Here is a 25,108-nt window from a genome sequence, read left to right on the forward strand (position 1 = left end):
TGTGGGATTCCTTTAACAGGAAACATTTTCTTGGGGACACCCCATCAGTCTGTCTTGAGGTTTTCTCAGAACTGCACTAGAGTGTGAGTTCTTACCTCCTTCTCACCTTTCTCAGGTGTTTGTCCCAAATATTGGTCTAAAGACCCTCTCTCTGCCAATTCCTGCTTCTTCCCCTTTATTCTTCACAGGCATTTCTCCCAATAAGTCTCGTGTTTAATTCAACTTAGCATCTTTTTCTTGGAAGACAATTTGATATGAGGCAATGAGGGGAAAAAAAGCATCACTTCTGTGATATTTATGCCAAAAATGCATAATCTGAATCTCTTTATGAGGAAACATGAGACAAACCCACACTGAGGCATCTTGTAATAATTGACCTGTAATCCTCAAAAGTATTAAGAGTATGAAAATAAAAGACTGAAAAACTGTTCCAGGTTAAAAAAGTCTAAAGAGACAATACAACTAAAATGTAACATGTGATCCTGGATTGAATCTCTTAGTCACAAAGTCATTATCAAGATAATCAGAAAACTTGAATTAGTTCTTTGTATTAGATGGTAAAAACGTTTTGATGGCAGGAGAAGAAATACTCAGTGAAGAATTTAGGGACTATGAATGCATCATCATATCTGAAACTGAGTTCAGGAAGACCTTTGTCTTTGCCCTATACCTGAAAATTTCCTGTAAATTTGGAATTCTCATTTTTCAAAAAGTAAATCTGGTGGTATGTGGAGTATGGATTAGAAGAGGCCAAGAAGTAAAGTCTCCAGACTTTCACAGGTGCCCAGATGAGAAAGAGTGGGCCAGCAGATTTGGCAACCAAAAATAGATTCAAGGTAGATTTAAGTGATAGAATTAATGACTCATTAATAAATTGGATATGGGGGGCGTTAAAAAAAGGGTTTTTTTTGTTGGTGGTGGTGGTGTTTTTTTTTTTTTTTTTTTGGCCGCACCAGCCAGCTTGTGAGATCTTAGTTCCCCAACCAGGGACTGAACCCAGTCCCACAGCAGTGAAAGCATCGAGTCCTAACCACTGGACCACCAGGGAATTCCAAAAGAGGTTATTAAAAATAAATTTTTGTTTCTGGCTTTAGCAACTGAGTGGAGGCTAGCCATTCAGTGTAGCAAGGAAGAAGAAGGGGTTAACAGGTTTGGGAAGAAATTCATGAGTTCTGTTTTAGACATGTTATAATTAAGAATCCTAGTATTAGTAGGCAATTGGTTATATGGGTCTAGAACTTAGAGTAGAAGTTTGGGGCAGAGATGTAAATTTAGGAGTTATTAGCATATAAAAGCCATTGAGATGAATGAGATCACCTGCAGAGAAAGAGTAGACATTGAAGAAAGAAAGTCCATAAATTAAACCTGGATGATCTCCAACATTTGCGTATCAGTTAAAGGAGGAAAGCAGTTAAGTAGACCAATTCTGATGGAACCTATTTAAATAATTGCTCATCTGTCCCATACTTCTAAAATGCAAAGTAGATAGGATCTGCATATTTATCCAAGAGGAAGGCGTGCCAGAGTGCTAGGTTTGTCAACTCCTCTCTCTCTATGGTAATTTTCCCTCAGGCTACGTGGACTGACCATGCCTTCCTTCCAGCGTTATCCTCCATTGCAATAGTAGCTGAAAACAGATGAGCTCTAAATCTGGTTTTAAATTTGCACAGGCAATAATAGGCTCATTCCTTATAAGAACTTGGGAATTACTGTTTCTCCTGGGGCTCATTTAGAAGCTTCCTAGCATTAACAAACATAACTATTTGCCTTATTACATATATAAGAGAGAGAAAACTACTCTCACTTTCAATTCACTATCAGTATAATCATCAAAGGGGATTGTAAATGAGAGTTTTCTTAAGAAATATAATTAGCTTGAGACTACTTAAGTATTCTTTCACAAAATTTTAACTCTGTCTCTGAAAGATACAAAACATATGTGGATTGATTTTATATATTTTACATGTTTGCTATTACACGAGTTCAATAAAAATAGCTGGCATTTTTATTTTTAAAGATAGGTCGTTGGCTTTTTGGGTACCCCAGTAACTGGTGAATGGGAAAGAAAAACAAAACTAAGTAGCCATTAAAACAGTTCTTCCTAGAAGCAGGATAAAATGGATGATCCTGATGACATTTTGGCAGGGGGATTTCTAGGAAGTCACAGATATTCATAGTGATTCCAAGGAAGATACATGGTCCAGTGTCCATAGGATATGTACTTTGTACACCCTTACAAAATTGTATTGAGAGATCTTTAGAAAGCTGATGTTGAAAGACTTGAAGAATCTTACTTGATCTGTCAATTTAATAGAAAGAGTTCTATCTCAGCTCTGCCATTCACCTGTGAAAGACTTCACTAAATGGAGTTCGGCCCTGACATTTCCCTCAGTTCATGTTTTCTGTCCTTCTCATGTTTATGAACAAGCATAGCTAGAGTTCCTGGCTCTAACCCTCCAAAATTTTAATAGTAAAATCAGTAGTAGTAGCATATTCAGTTACTTGAATGGTATTTGCCATTGCACAGAGTAAAAGAAGGGGCCAGCTGGAGAAAGTCTCTCTTCCTTATCACTAGCCTGTACACAACTGCTTTTCTTCTCTTTCTTAGAATAGACCAGGGACCCTGATTAGGGCTCAGCTGAAGCAGAAATACAGAAACCAGATGTTCCATGGAGTCTTAGTCATAGGTACTAATGCATATTTAATTATTTTACTTCAACACCCTCATTCTCTCAGAGGCACTTGTCTTATTCCCTGTTTTGTTCATCACTGTATTGCCAACACCTAGAATAGTGCTTGGTATCAAGTAGATACATTACAAACATTTGTTGACTTACTGAATACTAAAATTAATATGACCTTGTGTAGATGGAATATGATTTACTTACTTCACTGTATTTAATAAATATTCAAAAATGTTGACTCTAGGGAATTCCTTGGTGGTCCAGTGGTTAGGACTCCGCACTTTTACTGCCGAGGGCCCGGGTTCAATCCCTGATCAGGGAACTAAGATTCCACAAGCCACGTGATGTGGCCCAAAAAAAATGTTGACTGTAAATAATTTTTCACTTTTCATATGTGATATAAATGCTAGGGAATATAATTTAATACCCATAATTATACTATACCAGAGACTCTTTCCTTTTCTGCATTATTGAAAACAAGAACATTTAATTTTTTTGTGAATTTAATAGAAACTTTCTGAATACTTTCACAAATTCACTGAGGGATATTGTAGAGCTCAGTGTAATAAGTACAGTCATTAAGGTTTAGAAATTAGTTTCTTTCTTTACTTTCAGTAATTCAATGTTTATTTTCTTAAATCTTTTATCAATACCTTAGAAAATTTCATATTCCATAAAAATGGGGTAATTTATTGATTAATTGATTAACCCTTTGATATTTGTATAGGAAGTATTTTTCCCAATTTATTTTCATTTTATTTTTCTTGGAGTTTTATAGATATCTATAATAGACTTAGATATAAGTTGTTATATGTAAGCCTCATGGTAACCACAAAGTAAAAACCTACAGAAAGTACACAAAAGGTAAAGACACAGGAATATAAGCATACCACTACAGAAAGTCATCAAATCACAAAGGAAGAGAACAAGAGAGGAAGAAAGGAACAGAGAGGAACTACAAAAACAGCAAGAAAACAATTAACAAAATGGCAATAAGCACATACCTATCAATAATTACTTTAAATATAAATGGACTAAATTCTCCAATCAAAAGACATAGGGTGGCTGAGTAGATTAAAAAAACAAGACCTATCTACATGCTGCCTACAAGAGACACACTTTAGCTGTAAGGATATACACAAACTGAAAGTGAAGGGGTGGAAAAAGATATTCATTGCAAATGGAAACCAAAAGAAAGCTGGAGTATTTATACTTATATCAAACAAAATAGACTTTAGAACAAAGACTAAGAGACAAAAATAGTAATAGACAAAAAGGGGTATGATAAAGGGGTTAATCCAACCAAAGGATATAACATTTAAAATATTTATGCACCCAACATAGGAGCATCTCAATATATAAATATTAACACACCCAAAGGGAGAAATAGACAGCAATACAATAATAGTAGGAGACTTTGATACCCCACTATGCCAATTGATAGATCATTGAGACAAAAAAAAAATCAATAAGGAAACATCTGCCTTAAATGACATGTTAGACAAGTTGGGCTTAACAGATATTTACAAAAGGTACCATCCAAAAGCAATGGATACAACTTCTTCTCAAGTGTACACAGAACATTTTCTAGGATATATCATGTGTTAGACCACAAAACAAGTCTTAATAAATGTAAGGGGAGTGAAATTGTATCAAGCATTGTTTCTAACCAATGGTAGAAATGAGAAATTAATTACACAAAGAAAACTGGAGAATAAATATGCTGTGGAATAACAAATAGGTCAAAGAAGAAGTCAAAAGAGAAATCAAAAAATACTTTGAGACAAATGAAAGTGGAAGTGTAACATACAAAAATTTATGGGATACAATAAAAGCAGATTGAAGAGGGATGTTCATACAGATAAACACCTACCTCAAGAAACAAGAAAAATCTCAAATAAACAACCTAACTTTACAGCTTAAGGAAGTAGAAAAAGAAGAACAAACAAAGCCCAAAGTTAGAAGGAAGGAAATAACAGAGATTAGAGCAGAAATAAATGAAAGAGACTAAAAAGACAATAGTAAAGACCAGTAAAACTGGTTCTTGGAAAAAAGTTAACAAAATTGACAAACATTTAGCTAGAGTCAATGGAAAAAAAGATTCAAATAAATAAAAATCAAAAATGAAAAAGGAGATATTATAACTGATACCACAGAAGTACAGAGGATTGTGAGACCAATATGAACAATTATATGCCAAAAAACTGGGCAACCTAGAAAAAAATGGATAAAACTCTAGAGACATACAACCTAACAAAACCAAATTATGATGAAATAGAAAATCTAAACAGACCAATAACTAACAAGGAGATTGAATCAGTAATCAAAAACCTTCCAACAAACAAAAATCAAGAACCGTATGGCTTCCTGGTGAAATTTCACCAAATATTCAAAGAAGAATTAATACCAATTCTCCTCAAACTCTTCCAAAAAATAGAATAGTGGGGAACTCTTCCAAACACATTTTACAAGGCCAGTATAACCTGATACCAAAACCAGACAAGTTTGCCGTACACACACACACACAAAGAGAAAATTGCAAGCTATTCCTAATGAATATAGATGCAAAAATTCTCAACAAAATATCAGCAAATCAAATTTAACAATACATTAAATGGATCATACACCATGATCAAATGGGATTATTCCCCAGATGCAAGAAGGGTTCAACATCTGCAAATCAATCAGTGTGATACACCACATTTGTAAAGTGAAGGATAAAAATGATATGATCATCTCAATAGATGCAGAAAAAGAATTTGACAAAATTCAACACGCATGTATGATAAAAACTCTCAACAAAGCATGTATAGAGGAAACATACCTCAATATAATAAAAGCTGAAAGCTTTTCCTCTAAGATTAAGAACAAGACAAGATGTCCACTCTCACCACTTTTATTTAACATAGCATTGAAAGTCCTAGCCAGAGGAATTAGGCAAGAAAAAGAAATAAAAGGAATTCAAATTGGAAAGGAAGAAGAAACTTGCAGATGACCTGATATTATATACAGAAAACCCTAAAGACTCCATCAAAACACTATTAGAACTAATAAAGAAATTCAATTAACTTGCAGGATACAAAATCAATATACAAAAATATGCTGTGTATGCTTATTAGTGTATGAGCTATCATAAAGAGAAATTAATAATCCCATTTACAATTGCATCAAAAAGAACAAAATACCTAGGAGTAAAGTTAATCAAGCAGGTGAAAGATCTGTATATTAAAAACTAAAAGACGTTAATGAAAGAAATTGAAGAAGACACAAATAAATACAAAGATGTTCCATGTTCATAGGCTAGAGAAATTAATTTTGTTAAAATATCCATACTATCCAAAACAATATACAGATTCAGTGTAATTCTTATCAAAGTTCCAATGGTATTTTTCATAGAAAGAGAACAAACAATCCTAAAATTTATATGGAACCACAAAAACCCCAAAGAGCCAAGCAACCTTGAGAAAGAATAAAGCTGAAAGCATCACACTTCCAGATTTCAAACTATATTATGAAGCTATAGTAATTAAAACAATATAATTTTTGGAATAAAAACAGACACATAGATCAATGGAACAGACTATAGAGCCTTTACAACAAAGGAACCAAGAATACACATTGGGAAAGGAGCAGTCTCTTCAATAGATAGTGTTGGGAAAATTGGACAGCCACATGCAAAAGAATGAAACTGGACAACTATCTTACACCATACACAAAAATTAACTCAAGATGGATTAAAAGCTTGAACATAAGACCTGAAACAATAAAACTCCTAGAAGAAAACATAGTCAGTAAGCTCCTTGACATGGGTCTTGGCAATGTTTTTTTTGTATCTGACACAAAAAGTAAAGCAAAAAAGCAAAAATAAACAATTGGGAATACACCAAACTAAAAAGTTTCTGCACAGCGAAGGAAAATATCAACAAAATGAAAAGTAAACCTACTGAATGGGAGAAAATAATTGCAAATCATATATCTGATAAGGGGCTAATATCCAAAATATACAAAGAACTCACACAACTCAACAGCAAAAAACAATCCAATTTAAAAAATGGGAAGAACACCTGAATAGACATTTTTCCAAAAAAGACATTCAGATGGCCAAAAGGTACATGAAAATATACTCATCATCATTAATCATCAAGGAACTGCAAATCAAAACCACAATGAGATGCCACCTCGCACATTTCAGAATGGCTATTATCAAAAAAAATAAGAAATAACAAGTGTTGGCAAGGATGTGAAGAAAAGGGAACTCTTGTGTACTGTGGTGGGAATGTAAACTGGTGAAACCACTATGAGAAATGGTATGGAGGTCCCTCAAGTAATTAAAAACAGAACTAGCATATGATCTTGCAATTCCACTTCTGGGTATTTATCCAAAGGGGAAAAAAACACTACCTTAAAAAGATATATACATGTCCATGTTCACTGCAGCATTATTTACAATAGCCAAGATATGGAAACAGCCTAAGTGTCCATCGATGGTGACTAGGTAAAGAAATTGTGGTATATATCTACAATGGAATATTATTCAGCCATAAAAATAATACAACGTTGCCATTTGCAACAACATGGATGGATCTTGACAGCATTATGCTAAGTGAAATAAGTCAGGCAGGGAAAGACAAATACCATATGATCTCTCTTACATGCGGAATCTTAAAAAAAAAAATGCTCATAGATACAGAGAACAGACTGGTGGTTGCAAGAGGCCATGGGTGGGGTGAATTGTTTTTGTTTTGTTATTTTAGTTTAAATAAATCTAATTTAAATTTTTTGAAAGAATTACAAACAGTATTAATTAGCAATAATAATTTTAAAAAGAAAATGAAAATAGGCAAATCAGAACAGATTTGTTTACAACTAAAGACATGTCTCAGGGAAAAAAAAAATGGTGACGTTTGCCAGTGAAGCCATCTGGTCCTGGGGTTTTCTGTGTAGGGAGTTTTGGGGCTTTTTTTTAATATAAGAGAATAATAGATACCACAGAAATTTTACCCAGTATCTCCCACTGGTATCATCTTGCATAAGTATAGTACAGTATCAAAACTAGGGATATCACAACTATTGCTACAGTCAAGATATATTACAGTTCTATCACCACAAGAATTCCTCATTTTCCTTTTTCATAGCAACACCCACTTCTCTCCTGTCCCCACCCCCTAATTAATCCTGGCAACCATTAATCTGGTCTTCATTACTATAATTTTGTCATTTCTTTTTTTTTTTTTTTTTTTTTTGCCGTGCTGAGCACCATGTGAGATCTTTTTTCCCTAACCAGGGATCGAACACACGCCCCCTGCAGTGTTTCAAAAATGTTATATAACTCATGGCATTCTGCATGGCGCCCAACTTCAGGAAAGACTGAGACGCCATCCTTGCGGGGAAACACAAGTAAGGCCGGATCCAGGGCTCAAACCAAAGCCTCAGGCAGGAGGTCCGCAGCCCGCTTTCTGAAGCCCCCAAAACTCTTACGCCCTAGACTCTCAGGAGGCCTGCCATGCAGAATGCCATGAGTTAGAAGCTGGGGGAAGGAGGGCTTAGAGATTCTTGAGGGACGTCCTTAACCTACGTGAAATGTTGGAAGTTGAGGTGAAAAATATGGCTTTGATATCTTCATGGAAAACTGCATTATTTCGATCCTGAATCTGGTTCAGTTCCCTTACTGACTTATTATTATATTAAAAATGTTTATTTAGCAGTGATTGTAAAATGAAAGTAATTAACATGTAATGTTTTTTGTGGGGAGACTAAGGGGAAACAGGTGTTCAGCCTAGAAAAACATTTCTCATTGGATTTCCTGTGAAGTCAGTGTGTCTTGGGTTTAACTTTGAAACAAATTAAAACATTTAAAAATTTTTTAAAAAGTTATATAAATGAAGCCATACAATATGTAATCTTTTGGCAATGGCTCTATTTCACTCAGAATAATTCTCTGGAGAATTCACGCAGACTGTAAATAATTTGAAAAGAATTCAATCTAGTAATGAAGAAAATATAAATGAAGATGATGATGATACTATTTTGTTAAACTACCAAAGCTTAAAAAACAAACACACAAACATCCAACATATGTAACACTGCAGGGAAATATACACTTTCATGAAAAACAACTAAAATAGCTAACATTGATCGAATGCCTATTACTCAGGCAAGGTTCTAAGTATTTTTCTGTTTTAATTTACTAATTCTTACACAACGCTATGAAGTAAGTGCTACTGTTATCTCCATTGTATATATGAGCAAACCAAGCACTGAGAGGTTAATTTGCCCAAGGTCATAGAACTAGTAAAGGTCAGAGCCATGACTCAAACATTTATTTCCTAGTTATTTTCAAATAACAGATAAGCATTATTGTAACATCAAAAATTCATCTGCTCACAATTAAAAATCATCAGCTCTCCTAAGGTAGTGACCAAGTGTTCTGGCATCATAATTATTTCAATGCTTCACTTTATCTCCTATGTCCTACAGTGCTAAGCACCAGAGCAACAAATAAAAATTGGTATTATTATCTCTAATATAAATAATAACCAAGTTATTTCTATATTTATAATTTTTAAATTATTTTTTTCTTTTTGATTGTGTCCAAAGGCTCTGAAATCATGATTATCAATACCTAATTTAATAAAATGCTAAAATGGTAAAGTATATTAACATTTTACTTGGTGTCATTTCCCAAGTTCTAAAATATCTGAGGCATCTACAATAAAATGAAATTTATTTCTTAAAATGGGGAATTTATTTTAGACATACACACACAGATATTCAGAAATGAAGGGGAAAGAAATCAATTACCCTGAAAATATCATCACCTAAAATAGTGTTTTAAAACTCTAAGCATTCTTTATGGAACCAGAAATCCACATTAACTCAATGGGTTGCAAACAATCAAAAATATTATGTTTATCTAAATGATTTCTGAGTATATGTAAGTGAAACATAGTAATAATTTATATAGATTATGTTAATCATTTAAATATTGTCTGTCTACTTTTGTAATAAAAAGCTATTTACCATTTTTTCCTCTGATATTTGTTCCACTCTAAAAGTGCTGTTACTGTTTTTCAATTTTAAAACTATATTTTATAAATATATGTACATATATATTAATCAGAGAAAGAAAATTACATAATTATCTTAATGTTACTCAGTTAAAAATAAACTTTTTCTAAACTTAAAAATATCATTTTATGATTACTGTGGCTTGTTGCCTTTGAGTTGTGATTAAAACTACAGCAAAGCATTTATGTTTTCAGGAAAAAGTGTTGTATATATGATCAGCTTATTGTCATCATTATACATGTAACTGCGAAGGTATATAGACAATCTACCCAATATTAACACACCAAAACCAAAACAAAACAAATAAAAAGTAGTCACCGAAATGTCTGTGAGCCAGAGCACATTTGCATGTGAAATCCCTTTCTTCAGATACACAGACTTATTCTTGTCACTAGAAATAATAACAATAAATGTATCTTTCTTTTGACCCCTGCACCATTAGAAATTAAGGTTGAAAATATGTTCATCTTGGATTTTCTTCTTTTTTATGCTTCTTGAAAGTATAAAATACTATTCCATTCAAAATTATTGTGTAATTTTGTAAAGAGATTCCTTTATAGCAAATTCTCCATAGGTGAAAATATAAAGAACTCAAAATAACTCTCAACAGATTTCAGATATGAATTATATGTTCTAGCGGGAAAAAAGTACCCATTAAATTTACCCTTCTGCCATGGAACATATGAATTGGCTAAATGAGATGCTAATGACATGAATGAGATAGAATCTCTGAAAATTAATTCTATTTAATATTTAAGTATTAACTCTCCTTTCATATTAACAACTATTCGGTTTGATTCACATATTTTGGCTCTTTTCAAGGTAAGTAAAATTACTTCTTGACTTCATGAAATTCACATTCAATTTTATAAAGTTTCCAGGTAAGAATACTTATGCAAAACCCATATTGTCTTAGGTTCTTAATAGTCAAAATAAGTAATTTAAATGATATTTTCTTTAATGTAGAAAATAGTTTCATTTCTGAAATGGAACTATGTGTTTAAAATACTGTAAATTAGATCATGTTTGCCCATTGAATTCTATTGTATATCTAGAATTATTCTTTGGGAAAATGTAAGCCACAATCTAGTTTATATGTGACACAGCTCTTAAGGGCAAAGCATGAAGATTTCAATGGTTATAATGTAGCACTAACTCTAGTGACCCATTCATCTCCTGGGAAGTTTGTGTACCTCTTTACTCCGTATGATCTGGCTTACTCATATTTGGATAGTACCAAAGTTTGAGTACAAGGTAACAGCTAACTTTTTTTGAGCTCCTGCTGTGTATCAGACATAATTCCAAGCACTTTCAGGGGTGATTTAACTCTGTGGGGTAGAATTGATTAGCCCCCTTTACAGGCGAGGAAACTGAAAGTCAGAGAGCTCTCATGGCTAAGAAGGGCTTGAGAACACAGTTTGATTTCAGAGATGAGTTTAGGACCACTATGCTATGCTGCCTTCCCATTTTCAAGACTAGAGCTTCTCAATCATGAATGGGTGACAAATATGTTCAGATATGGGCCTTCTCAGCCCTTGGGATTGATGGACAGGACCTGGAGCCCAGAACCCTGGTCTGTTCCCATGTCTGTGAGCAGCTTCATTTACTTACACCAGTGCACTACACAAAGATGATTGTCTATGTGTGCCATAGTGTGAAAAATTTGACAAGCACGCTGCCCTAGAGCAAGGAAAACATTTAGAGATAAATATATTAACTGTGTTCCTAATTTGTAGCTGACATTAAATTTTCAGAGTCAGCAATCTTCTGACAAGGGATAATTTACATACCTTATATAATTCTACTTTATGTTGCTTTGCTAATAATTTCCTCCACTGATATTTTGTTATGCTTCATGTTAATTCTTAACTGGCAATATTTATCCTGACTAGAGTTACCACGAATTCATTTTTTTTTCAATTCCAGAAATTATCACTTTACTATACAAAAAAACCTAAACATTTACAAAAGAAAATCAAAAGAAGTTGCATTTTTAGACCTCATTGGGAAAGTTACACAAGAGTCTGATGAACAAACAATATCATAAAACGTCTCCATACCATGTCAGTACCATCCAGAGAAATCCAATCAACCATTTTACCATAGGTTGAAGTGTTCAGTACCTGAAAGTCAACCCAGTGCCCTCTTGGTTTATCATTTGCCTATAACAATGTAAAACTCTAGCATCTTTACAAAACATGGAATTGTCATCTATGAACTTTATAGGAATAAAATTTTGTTAAAGGAAATAAAATATTACAAAGATGACATGGTTCAGCTGCCAATCAATATTAACATGCATTAAGTTATAACAGTCGGTCCAAGCAACATTTTAATAATTTTAGAAATGTGACTAGAGTGTGCTGATATTCCAAGCAATCTTGCTATGGATTAGTTTTATTTTACATATATACAAGTCATGTTATTACATATACACATAAAGAAACTACTCCAGTTATCACATCTCAAAGGTAGTGCCTATTTTTTAGGCTGAAATTTTCCTTTGGCTTCTTGCTCACAACAAGGGGCATAGGCAGCCATTTCTTTCCAAGAGTTTACTACATTCAAGGAAGTCTGGACTCCTAGCTTGTTGTTTTCCTCATGGAATGATGAGCAGTATTGAGGATTTGAACTGATAAATAGTATCTCTGAACATTTCAAACATTAGCTACACTTTTGATTTCTGTGCTTCTACAAAACTGTATGACCCTTTCATGTTAGCTTTTCTAGCAAAGTAAATAATCATTCCAATGGCAGGTATTATTAAGGAGGATGCAAAATAGAGCACGAGAAGTTCAGGAGAAAAATCGTCCTTGTTACTTTCTCTTCCTTTAACATCAAGTGTTATGCTTGTTAATTGCAAGCCAACTTCATTTTTAGATTCACATTCATATACTCCCTCATCCTCTAACTGGGCCCTGTGGATGGTATATGCACCATCTGTAGACTTTAGCACTATGTAGCCTGACTCTGCTTTTTTCTTCAGGATTATCAAAGTTTGGGGAACATTTCCACATGTACAGGAGATAATGACAGTGTCTCCTTCCTTGACATTCTCAGAAGGAAAAGCTGTTAAGTTGTATATCTTTTGGAGCAACTTGGATAATTAATTTGACTTCTTTTCTGCTTATTCCAACCTGGTTAATGTCTTCACAGACATAAATACCAGAATCTTCCATTTTTGTAGATGTTAAGGTGAGAGTGATATTCTCAGAAAGAGGCTGTAAATCCCCATTACTTAGCAGCCTGCTCCACAGGATTTTCGAAGCTGGAAGGCCATCGCTAGAGCATGTCATATTCACAGATTTACCTTCCTCCAGGATGGAGGAGGGGCTGACCAAGAGGGTTGTATCCCCGGGAGCAACATTAACATATAGTACCTGTGTACTCTACCTTTGTTTGTGTTCAAAGTCCATTTCATCAATAGGTAACTTAGCCAGACAAACAAGAACTTTTCCAGTATCTTCAGTGGTGGGGATGAAGGTCATTTCCAAACTCTTGGTCTCTAGGGATTTCTTACTTACATCTTCCAAAAAGATTTTACTTTTCATAATACTCTCCCCTTTAAGTAATTCAATCTCTAGCCGGTCAAAAGGATACACATCAGGAACCTTGTAGCTTACAGTGACCGGGTTTCCACTCACTAACAGACCACTCATCTCAATTTCTGGATCTCTAGGGAAGGAGTAGAGCTCCACCTAGATTCCCTTTTCCAGTTTCTTATGCCCACATGTCACGGTGCACAGGTAAAAATGTTCGTTCTCAAATCTCACAGGGCTCAGGGTCGACGTGGACTTGGACCCCTCACTCCTCACCTTCCCATTCAGAGGGCTGTCTATCTGGGTTCTCCAAGAGAAAGATGGGGACTCGCAACCCGTGACATCACAGGTCAACACAACTGAGTCGCCAATCTGAGCAGCAATCTGGGATCCAGGAGAGATCTCTACAGTAAACATTTTCTCTTGAACAATTAATTTCACCTCTTTTCTGTCTTTCCCAACCAGGTTAACTCCTTCACACACATAAATTCCAGAATCTTCCATCCTCATAGCAATTAAAGTGAGAGTTGCCCATTGAATTCTCAGAAAGGAGCTGTAGATTCCCATTGTCTAATTTCTTGCTCCAGAAAAATCTGTGGAGCTGGTAGACCTTCACTGGTACATGTCATCGTCACTGAGTCACCTTCTTGCAGGCTTGTGGAGGGATTCACAGATATAACTGTGTCCTTGCATGAGACGTAGACTTGCAGTTTTTTTGTAGTCTCCCTTACTTGGGGTTGAGAATTAATTTCATTAATGTGTACTGTAGCTTGACAAACAAGATCTTTCCCAATATCCTCATCAATAGGAGGGAAGGTTACTTCCAATCTCTTCGTTTCCTGGGACTTCATTTCTGAAGGCTCCAGAAAGTTCTCTGTCTTCACGGAACGGTTGCCTTTTAGTAATTCTATCTCCAGCTTTTCAAATGGGTAAACAGCAGGGACCAAACACGTGACTGTGACTGGCTTCCCAACTTCCAGGGAGCCACTCAAATGAATCTCTGGGTCCTTAGGGAAAGTGTAGATCTCCACTAGGATTCCTTCTTCCAGTTTCTGAGACTCACAAATCACTGTGCACAGGTAATAGTGTTCATTCCCCAGACTAACAGGATCCATGGTCAGCGTGGATTCGGTCCCCTCATTTCTCACCTTCCCGTTCAGCGGACTGTCTATCTGAGTTCTCCAGGAGAACGATGGGGACTCGCAGCCTGTTGTGCTGCAAGTCAGTGAGATGGAGTCACCAATCTGAGCAATAATTTTGGATTCAGGGAAGATGTTGATTTTAAAAGCTTGAGCTGTTAGTGTTGGAGGGTCTCTTGCAGACGTGGGGGTGGCTGTGGCCTACCACGGGGACAAGGACACTGGCAGCAGAAGCTCTGGGAACTACTCCTTGATGTGAGTCCACCCAGAGTCTGCCATTAGCCTCACCAAAGAGCCGGGTAGGCTCCAGTGTTGGGTTGCATCAGGCCAAACAACCACCATGAATTCTTGAAATCATTAAAATGGAATTTTAATTATTCTTGATAAATTATTTTTTACTGTTCATATGGACTGCCTACTTCTCAATCAGAATTGGCAAATATTTTGGCTTGAATGCTGGAGTACCACAAAGCACATGAGGGTGAATAAAGTATTGATAAATAAGGGAATGCTTTCTTCCTTTCTTTTTTTTTAAAGATGAGGGGGCAGGCTCCCCAAATCCAAGGAGAAGAGTTGCTCAGGGACTTCGAGGTCCAGCCTTTCTTTCTTGCCCCTGAGCATTTCTACTGTGGTCCCCCCACGCTCGCGCAGTTCCAGGCTCGGCTCCATGCCACTTCCCACACCTCAGCCACCATTCACCTCGGCCCACCACTAACGTGGGCCCAGCTGCCGGGAATGCTTTCTAAAGAAGTGATGCTTGAAAGTTAAAAAAATATATGGAGAGACTGTTTCTGTTTTGTAAATAAATTCATTTGTATCATTTCTTTTTAGATTCTGCATATAAGTGGTATCATACGATATTTCTCTTTCTCTGTCTGATTTACTTCACTCTGTATGACAGACTCTAGGTCCATCCACCTCACTACAGATAACTCAGTTCCATTTCTTTTTATGGCTGAGTAATATTCCATTGTATTATGTACCACATCTCCTTTATCCATTCCTCTGTCGATGGACATTTAGGTTGCTTCCATGTCTTGGCTATTATAAACAGTGCTGCAATGAACACTGGGGTGCATGTATCCTTTCAGACCATGTTTTTCCCTGGATATATGTCCAGACTTAGAGAATGACTTATGGTTACCAGGGGGAAGGATGGGGGGAAGGGATAGTTAGGGAATGTGGGATTGACATGTACACATTGCTATATTTAAAATGGATAACCAACAAGGGTCTACTGTATAACACAGGGAACTCTGCTCAATATTATGTAACAACCTAGATGGGAAAAGAATTTGAAAAAGAACTGATATATGTATATGTATAACTGAATCACTTTGCTGTACACCTGAAACTATCACAACATTGTTAACGAACTACACTCCAATATAAAATAAAAAGTTAAAAAATAATGGAAAGAAAAGGAGTGCTGTCTTAATGAGGAAAGCTTGAGCTGTTTAAAAGCCCTTGCACAGCATTGAAGTGAATTTTGAGACTTCACATCACTTCAATGACAGGATAAAATTAAGACAGAATAGTTTAGAATCTCTGGGCACCTTAGAAACAGCACAGGGAAACCCAACTGGCAATCCCAACTGTCTTAAGTCAAAGTGTAGTGATGCATAAACACTTGCACTCAAGTGTTTTCACTGTGTTTAAAATGATTTGTTCACAACGCATTAACCATGGAAGCTCATCTGGAAGTGTGGTTTGTGGTTTTCCAGATTTTACCTCCATAAAAGTTTTCAGGTAAAGATAAATGTTGCAGGTGAGTCAAAAAGGAAAAAAAAATAATTTCCTCTTGGTTGCAATAGCCAGAGAATGATTGCCCAATTACACATGTTCGTTCTGGTTTAGAACTTTCGTGGGGGCCATCCTTGGAATTTGGACAGTTTGTCATCTGGTCTAAGTATGTGATTACACGTGAGACACCAGTGAGGGGGAAGGAAAGGTGACTCCAAAGTTGTAAGCCTCACTGATTCAGTAATAATGGGCCATTGTCAAGGAAAGTATTACAAAGAAGAGGAGCTGGTTGGGTGTGTTTGGGGTGGAGAGGATGATGAATTCTTTGGGGAACATGTAGATCTGAAGGAATGAGGAGGAAATCCAAGTGGAGGTTTCATGAAAGCAATTGAAAATGCTTGCCTGGATTTGTGTGGAGAGATTAAGACTGACGATTTGTGTTGGGAGTCATCTATTCATAGCCTTAGGAGTGAAAGAGATCTTCTCTCCAAGGAAGAAAGGAAAAAGATAAACTAAAGGGCACATTGCATGGATAACCACCTTCACAGGGGGAGAAAGGCGGAAACAAAGGAGACAGGCCACACTGGCCTCCATGGTGTCCTTGAACCCACCAAACATAGCCCCCTGAGAACTTGCACCTTCCATCCTCAGCCTGGAATGCTCTTCCCACAGAGGCAGAGGTGCTTCCTTTGTGCGCCTATAATACTCTAAATGTTTCTGATGCTACATTCACCACAGATTATGACTTCTGTTTGAGTTGTCTCACCTGCTACATAATAAATATTCAGTGAATGAATGAATGAATGGGAGAAGTGGAATGAGAAGAGATTGTGTTCAGGGCCACATTTCAGAAATCAAGATCTTGGAGTTCTCATAAGTTGATCAGACATTATGTTATTTCAAGGAAAATATAATCCAGTGCTCATTGTGTGCCAGGCATTCCTGGAACAAAAGCCAGATGTTTTGGGACTTCCCTGGTGGTGCAGTGGTTAAGAATCCACCTGCCAATGCAGGGGACACAGGTTTGATCCCTGGTCCAGGAAGATCCCACAAGCCGTGGAGCAACTAACTCCGTATGCCACAACTACTGAGCCCGTGTGCTACAACTACTGAAGCCCACGTGCTTACAGCCCATGCTCCACAAGAAAAGCCACTTCAATAAGAAGCCCACACACCACAACGAAGAGTAGCCCCCGCTTGCTGCAACTAGAGAAAGCCCGCAAGCAGCAATGAAGACCCAATGCAGCCATAAATAAATAAAAGCCAGATATTTTAAAGTAGCGTCAAGACAACTCTCCATTTCTTGGCTCTGGTTTTCTAAGTACTGGCCTCATCTTCAGGCAGGTTTTTCTTAAGTGACAGCAAAGTCAACACTCACTCCTTCAAAACGATTCTGTCTCTGCTGGAGTCATTTGCTTACCTTTGTGAAACTAGGGGAGGTTGGGCCCCTGATGGATTACCCAGGCCAGAGGGGGGACAGTTTTGAGAGCAGAGTACGATATGAGGGCAAAATCATAAAGTAACAAGTCCATTCCTGAAATCATAAAAGAGGCCATCTAGTGGCACTGTGATCTGAAACAACAGTAGGGAACAGAAGGGGAAAGAATAAATTCACTCTCCCCCTCCTCCATCTTACTGTCGAAATTACACTGTACTGTCAGAGACAAGGATGGATGCTGTTCCCTGAGATTGCCTCTGTTGTGTGTTTAAAGTTCTGTAGATGAAGGAGAGTTGAAAAAGCATCACCTGAGAATAAAGTCACTTGTTAGTGTTAGAACACTGAGCTTTGATGTTTTTATTTATTTAATCTTGCCTTTGGTATGATATGAAAATATAAATCTAATATAAAAGTTTTATATAAACTTTAAAAAGTTCTCTAAAGTCCCATATATATAATGTTGTAGGTATAGCATGGGCTTTGTAAATAGACCCAGGTTCAAAGCCTGCTATACCATTTACTATTTGTGTGAAGCCTAGACATATGAATTAAGCTTTTGTGTCTCATTTTCTTTGGTACTTACCTTAAGGGTTAACTAAGAGAGTGCATGACAAGCATTTAGCACATTGTCCAGTGCAATAGTCAATACTGGTAGGTATTATTGACATTATTGTTGTGGCTTAAGAATTTTTTATTATGGTAAATAAAATATGCATAAAACATACCATTTTAACCATATGCAGCTAAGTGGCATAAAGTACATTCACATCATTGTACAACCATTACCAATATCCATCTCCAGAATTTTTTCTTCTTCCCAAACTGGAACTCTGTATCCATTAAACAATAATTCCCCATCTCTCCTCTCCCCCCAGACTCTGATAACTACCAAACTTTCTGTCTCTCTGAGTTTGTCTATTCTAGGTTCCTCATGTAAGTGGAATCAGACATTTCTCCTATTGTGTCTGGCTTAATTAAGATTTTTTTTTTTAACAACAAAAGCTAAATCCAGACTTTTTAGTCACTGATTCCTAGAGTTCCTGTACTACATAGGTCCCAACAGATGAGCCTAAATTCCACCATCTTGGTGATAGTATCTACTAATTATAGGCACAGTCTTAGTAGGTGAGAAATAGTCTCTACAGTGCAGGCTTTAGATACCCAATCTATTTCCACAGCATCACAGAAGCAGTTTTTTTAGTGTCTATAGAATCTGAAAATATTTCTGAAAGGTAGCTCAAATGCTTGGGTGCTTTAACTGTGGATGAGGATAAAAGTTTTCAAAGCTTTTTAGTAATCAGCCTCAGGACCCCTGTCCCAAAGTGACTGTAAATTGTGCAATCAGTAAGCAAAATAGATGACAACGAGGCATAAAACTTTATTATTAAACAATGATATAGGCCTAAATAAGATTGTTCAGAAAAACTCTATTTAAAAATTTTCTCTCACAACTTGTTTCTTCTTATCATATTATGAGCTTAATGAGTTATTTCCCTGCCTGGCAAATCTGTATTCCTTCAGTTTTGCATTTCCTGGACAAAAAGCAAGAACTGTTCAGCCTGTAACCATCAAGTACCAAGCAAGTTGCTTCTGTAGCAACAAATCACCCACATGAAGTCTCTTAGGGTTTTTATCTCTTTACTTCAATGACTTTTCAATGCAAATTTGGCTATTATCAGTCAAGTGGAAGATCCTAAAACTGCTGCTTAAAAATCTGGGAGCAGACTCTTTCTCCATAGCTCAGCTCCTTTTAGCCTGGTCTCTCTAATGTCCCTGACCCATATCACGACAATCATCACTACAAACAACATATGCCACCACTGACTGTAATTTCTATTTTCTTTGTATAATCTTGAGCAAACAATTTATAATCTCTGAAATTTAGGGTTTCATCTATAAAATAGGCAGATAAGGACAGTTTGTGAAAATGCCTAGCATGGCACGTGGCATGTGATAAGGCACACAGGCAAATATTAGATTTAGGAAAGAAGCATGTGTGTATGTTGTACCTTTCCAGCCCTCTTTCTCCTTGAGACTATTTCTCATTTCTCTCCTAACAACCATCTCACAGCTTCTTGTTCTAGTATTTAGGAACTGAAATTATCACCTCATTTGCCCTTCCACTAGCAAGACCTGTCCTAGCACAAGCTAAGACTGCCCTAATCATTGCCCTTCCCACTTAATTATGTTTATTTCTTCCACATCCTGGGTCCGTAGGACTCTGCCTGCTGCTTTGCAGAAAGCAAGTTTGATAGCCTGCTATTTCTAGTTTTTAATCTAAATGAAATGGCATTGATTCAGACAGACATTTGAAAGTACACTGTGATAATAAGAAAAACAAAATTCTGTAAGAACAAAGGCTTAAAAAGTGTTTATATTTTATGTTAACCCTGGGCTTTTTGTCAGAAAAGGTGATGCTATGTTCATTGTATACTTCTATTTCTTTGAACAATTATGCTGGTATTTATTGAGTGTTTACTACAGCCCAGGCACTGTGTTAAACACCTCACATATATTATTTCATTATTTCATTTAATCCATCCAGCAATCCTAGTAGGTAGATGTCACTCATACCCATGTTATAGATAAAGAAACAAAGGCTTAGAAAGGTTAAGTATCTTGCCTAATTTCACACAGAGCTGGATCAAAACCAGGCTGACCCAAGAATCCATGGTCTGGCCACCACACCAGGGTTTTCAGTGGTGTGTTCAAATGCAGGTCCTCAGTCCAGAAAAGACAGTACTGAGTTATTTTAAACTAGGAAGCCTCTGGAGGGTTTTAAATGATGATCCTTTTTTTAAAATGATGGTCCTTTTTTAAATGATGCTCCTTTAAATGATGGTCCTTTTAAATGATGGTGCATATTTTTTTCCCTCTTACCTTCTTTATTTTTCTCTTATTGAGGTCCTTAGGTTTAATTTTTTAATACTAAAATCTATCTGTTCTCTGTTCCTTGCAGTAAGAAACATAAGGCTTCGAGAGCGTCATACAACTTTACAAGTTTGAAATTCCTGTGGCAACATAACACACTGAATGCATTCAAGAGTAAATGGTGACCTCAGTGATTCTTGTGGTTGGAATTTTTCTTTTGTAATCAAAATAGTAAGAACACTTGATTAATTTTCTGTGAAAGTGTGCCTGAAATTAAGAATGTTCACACAATATTTTATTCCTTCAAGTAAGAAATACACAGTCCCATGTGCAGAATTTGTTGTGTATATGAAAAAAAAATCAGAACTCAGAAGATTTTATGTGGGTTATAACAGTTGTCTCCAGAGTGGGTCTTCCAAGTCCCTTGGGAAGGTTCTATTTCTTCTATTAGAATTTTGATTTCTAATTTTTTTCTGCTCATTATTTTTTAATTTCTATTGTTATATATACTTTATAATGTATATATTTTATACAAAATATATAATTATATACAATTTATTTGAAATTATGTACTATTATTATGTACATAACATATGCAATATATATCCACATGTATTTTTATTCTATATATTCATGTATTTTTGTTCATATATATAAAGTATAGTTGAAAACATTTTATTGATGAAATGAGTCATCAAAATTTTGTTAAGCTTCTAGCAATTCTAAAATATAATAAGCATTTATTTTTTTGTAATCTAAACAATCAGAATTTTTTTAAAAGATACAGTATTTTCATGAGAAGGAGCTAAATGATAAATAAATACCCCATGATAAAGTTAAAAGGCCATTTGTAGGATATGCCATGTTCATCTAAAGTATAATGATGATTAAAAGCTATAACAATGTTCTTGGGGCTTTGCAAAATTCTTAATTATCCTCTAGCTTAAATTGTCTTGTGTCTAGTCTAAAAGTAAAATTATATAGAGCCAGTCATTGGTAAGTGATTTTTTTCAAGTTAATTTATGATACTTTCAGTGGCTCCATTGTCCCTGATGTGACATACAAGATTTTTTAGTATCCTGATGGTATCCAATCCTATCTCATTGCTCTACACTACTCTCCTCAAGTCTATGCTAAATTCACTTCTCTTTAACAATTATCTTGCCTTTGGGCACTTGCAGAATCCATTCCCTCTCTAAGAGAGAAACACCCTTCCCTTCTCTTTGCCTGGCTACCCTCTTCCCATCCTTTCAGCCTCAGTTAAACTATGTTTCTTTTAAATTCATACTAGTTGCCCCCTCTATGTATTCCAAGGCATCCTATACTCTCCTCTCCTTTAACATTTATCACATTGCATGTTTAGATGTCTGTCTTCCAACCTAAATTTGTAATACTCACCTCACATTTCTGGCAGATTGGACTATTTGGATCCAAGTCTAGGTGGAGAAATAATGGCACATGACTGAAGCTTTCCAACTTGAGTGATACAGAAGTTTCTCCGGCCCTTAATTGGCACTGCATACCCTCTCTGGTCAGTTGGTTTATACCTTGTGGACTGTTTATTATATGCTTTGATATCTTCACTTAAATCATTCCCTCACTCTTTTTTCTTCTCTCCTTGTCCTCTCTTCTTTTATTAGACTGACAGGTTAACCCTGCTAATATTTCTGTTTTTTCTCCATATACCAACTGTCTATAGGAAATTAACCTTGCTCATCTAGGCAGTGTCAAAACTTAGGCACTGATCCAGAATGGCCAGTCGAGAAATGCTGCTGAGCAGAGGCAAGAGAATGCACTAGCAGCATGGGGAAGGACCAAGCTGACTTTAGATGAGACCAGATTTAGTAGATATTTGACCCTTGATCAACAATCAGTCTTTTAATGCAAATTTTCCCTACTTTGGGGAAAAAGAGGTAGGTTTTTCTTTCTCAGCTCCTAATCTTTTTTTTTTTTTTAAATCACAAAATGCATTTTCTCTATCTTTACATTCACTTGACTCTAGGGCAAGGATAGTTTCTAATTATGCTATCAGCAAAATTATATTTGATTATGAAGGCAAAAACATTGCTAAATTATTTGAAATTCTATTTCATTTACATTCTAATTCAAATTTGACCTTCCTTGATTTTGTTTGATTGCAATAGATTGTGTATTATAGTCATTCATCAGCCATTTTTCTGGATCATGAACTCAGATTTATATTATTTGTATTAGTTAATTGGAAAAGTGCTTTAAGTTTTCATTGTATTATTTCTTTGTGGATCTGAATTGTAGATTTGCTCTTCCCACCTTTCATAGTGCTATCATAAGCAAAATATAAAGTCTTAAAACAGGCACCATTCTCAAGATTTATTTTTACAATAATTTTGCCTGTAGTGATACTGTTGGCTTTAAAGTCTTCTCAAGACTGTGCCTTACACGCCTTCTCATGAAGGGATGATGTAGTCAATTTGATTGGAGTAATTTTTTGGAAATTACTGGCAGGATGGGGAGGTGATGCACTGTTTTCTATCAAAACTGCCTTTCCCAGGGAAGCCTTTGCTGCCTGCCTTGCCCATGGGTAACTTACAGACTCGAATACAGATCACTCAGGGAAATAAATTGCAGTATCAATGGAGGGAAAAAAAAAAAGTGCCTTATATAGAAAATTAATTTGTCAGTTTCTTAGTGTCCAAAGTTTTCTTTTAGATTTTGATAAACAGGCAAAATTATTTTAACTAGCTGGAAGTGAAAGTGTGAAACTCTTGTTTAAGGATATTATTTGCCTTTTAATGGTTGAATACATGATGAAATAAACATCCTAAGGTTCACATTATTAAAGTTATCACAGTAATTGTCAATAATTAATTCTAATTAAAAGTAGAAATGATTCATCGGGAGACCATGTATATGTAGAATCACGTTCTGTTAATAATCATAGATTAAGAATAGGCTGAGTTGGACTTAAACATAATGACATCTGGCTTGAGGAAGGAGTCCACATAAGTGACTTTTTAAAAGTTGAACTAGCTACTTAAAAATTTTAAAATATATACATCCTTAAAAATCTTTTTTTCGTGTTGCAAGATGTAGAGAATACAGAAAATCAGATAAACAAAAAGAACATAATTACCCAAAGTCCAACTACCCAGAGACAACTATTGGTAATGTTGTGTGTATAAAACAAGTTTTAAAAAGTGTACAAATAGTGTATATAGCATACCTATTTGTGCAAAATGACAGAAAAAGGCAACTTCTCAGTTCCTGGTTGTTTTGGTTTTGGTTTTTGATAGTACACTTCCTAGTTTTTAATACAGAAATCTTTTTTTTAAGTAATTAATTAATTAACTAATTAATTTATTTTTGGCTGTGTTGGGTCTTCGTTTCTGTGCGAGGGCTTTCTCTAGTTGCAGCGAGCGGGGGCCACTCTTCATTGTGGTGCGCGGGCCTCTCACTATCGCGGCCTCTCTTGTTGCGGAGCGCAGGCTCAGTAGCTGTGGCTCACGGGCCTAGTTGCTCCGCGGCATGTGGGATCTTCCCAGACCAGGGTTCAAACCCGTGTCCCCTGCATTGGCAGGCAGATTCTCAACCACTGTGCCACCAGGGAAGCCCTAATACAGAAATCGTATAGAAAAAATAATATATACATATCTCAACACTTTTTAATAGAGAAAAATAACATATTTACATCACCTAAACTCAGTACAATTTTAACAAAACAATGCTTGGGAAAGCCTCAAGTTATATTGCAGACACAATTGGTAGGTTAAGAATCAAATGTACACGTTTTGGGACGCTCACAAGTGTCAACAAAAGTCATCTGCTTCTCTGAAGTCAGTGTCTGAAGATGCCCTAGTCAGGCATACAGAGTAAAGGTTTGTTAGTAAGTCTATTATTGGTGATTAGTAGGTGATGTTTTAAGCAATTTTTATCCTAATATGATAGTATGTTACATATATAAACATTTTACTGTGGTTTATACATGATTTAGGAAATTGGGGGTCTGGGGGTTGACATGACACAAGATGCATTAGAATGATAAAAATAGGCACCTGCTTAACATTCTCTTGCAGATTTTCAGGACTATATTATTAATGTTAATAACACATTACCATTAATGTGCAGGCATTAACATTAACTATACAGGTGTGTGAGATACCTGTATATGTAATTGTGCATACATAAACAATTTCTGGAAGCATGTACCAGAAACTGGTATCACTGACCATCTCTGGGAAGGGGACTATGTCACTGGGACAGGAATGCCAATTTTGAACCATATGCATATGTTAGCTATCAAAAATGAAATTATATAAGTACAATCAAATATAATGTGAAAAATATGCTCATGCCTTTGAATATGACTAGTTTTCTCTATTTTCAGTAAAAGCAAACATGATTTAAGACTATGATTCATAGTCTCTATCCGTATTAAATGTGCAATGATTTACTAGGGGCTACTGAGATATGAGAAGATGTTCATATCTATAGTAGATTTAGACTGGTGGTCTTGAAATTCTAGTCAGGTATCCAGTGGCCCCTTTAAGGAGCTATTAGGCAAGAGCTGGTATATCTCATTAAGGAGCACTCTGGGGAAAGAAAGAGAGAGAGAAAGTGAGGGAAGGAGAGAAAGAAAAAAAGAGGAAG

General features: G+C 35.9%; 2 protein-coding genes, 1 non-coding gene and 1 pseudogene across 8 annotated transcripts in view; 2 read left to right on the forward strand and 2 right to left on the reverse strand.

Moving 5' to 3' along the window:
* The window catches only part of TMEM64 (transmembrane protein 64), a 59,878-nt gene extending 38,923 nt beyond the window's left edge, over positions 1 to 20,955 (forward strand). The window contains exon 3 of the mRNA XM_059902425.1: positions 20,571 to 20,955. Within this exon, the coding sequence (XP_059758408.1) occupies positions 20,571 to 20,573 (3 nt within the window). The 3' untranslated portion in view covers positions 20,574 to 20,955. The remainder of the gene's footprint in view (positions 1 to 20,570) is intronic.
* LOC132352113 (endoplasmic reticulum transmembrane helix translocase-like) overlaps positions 1 to 25,108 on the reverse strand; it is a 78,917-nt gene that overhangs the window by 24,448 nt on the left and 29,361 nt on the right. For 3 of the 6 annotated variants that reach the window (XR_009498579.1, XR_009498585.1, XR_009498577.1), the window contains one exon: positions 22,817 to 24,072. The exons of 2 other annotated variants lie outside the window; for them this stretch is intronic. The gene's annotated coding sequence lies outside the window, so the exon portion shown is untranslated. Of the gene's footprint in view, positions 1 to 22,816; positions 24,073 to 24,128; positions 25,051 to 25,108 lie in introns of those variants that run through there. One more of the 6 variants, XR_009498578.1, reaches the window with a different exon arrangement.
* On the forward strand, positions 2,934 to 3,006 carry TRNAK-UUU (transfer RNA lysine (anticodon UUU)). Its single transcript has one exon. It is a non-coding gene; the product is annotated as a tRNA-Lys (tRNA).
* LOC132352081 (vascular cell adhesion protein 1-like) lies at positions 12,421 to 16,330 on the reverse strand (annotated as a pseudogene).

This window comes from Balaenoptera ricei, chromosome 17 (assembly GCF_028023285.1).
Source record: "Balaenoptera ricei isolate mBalRic1 chromosome 17, mBalRic1.hap2, whole genome shotgun sequence".
NCBI classification, from domain to species: Eukaryota; Metazoa; Chordata; class Mammalia; order Artiodactyla; family Balaenopteridae; genus Balaenoptera; species Balaenoptera ricei.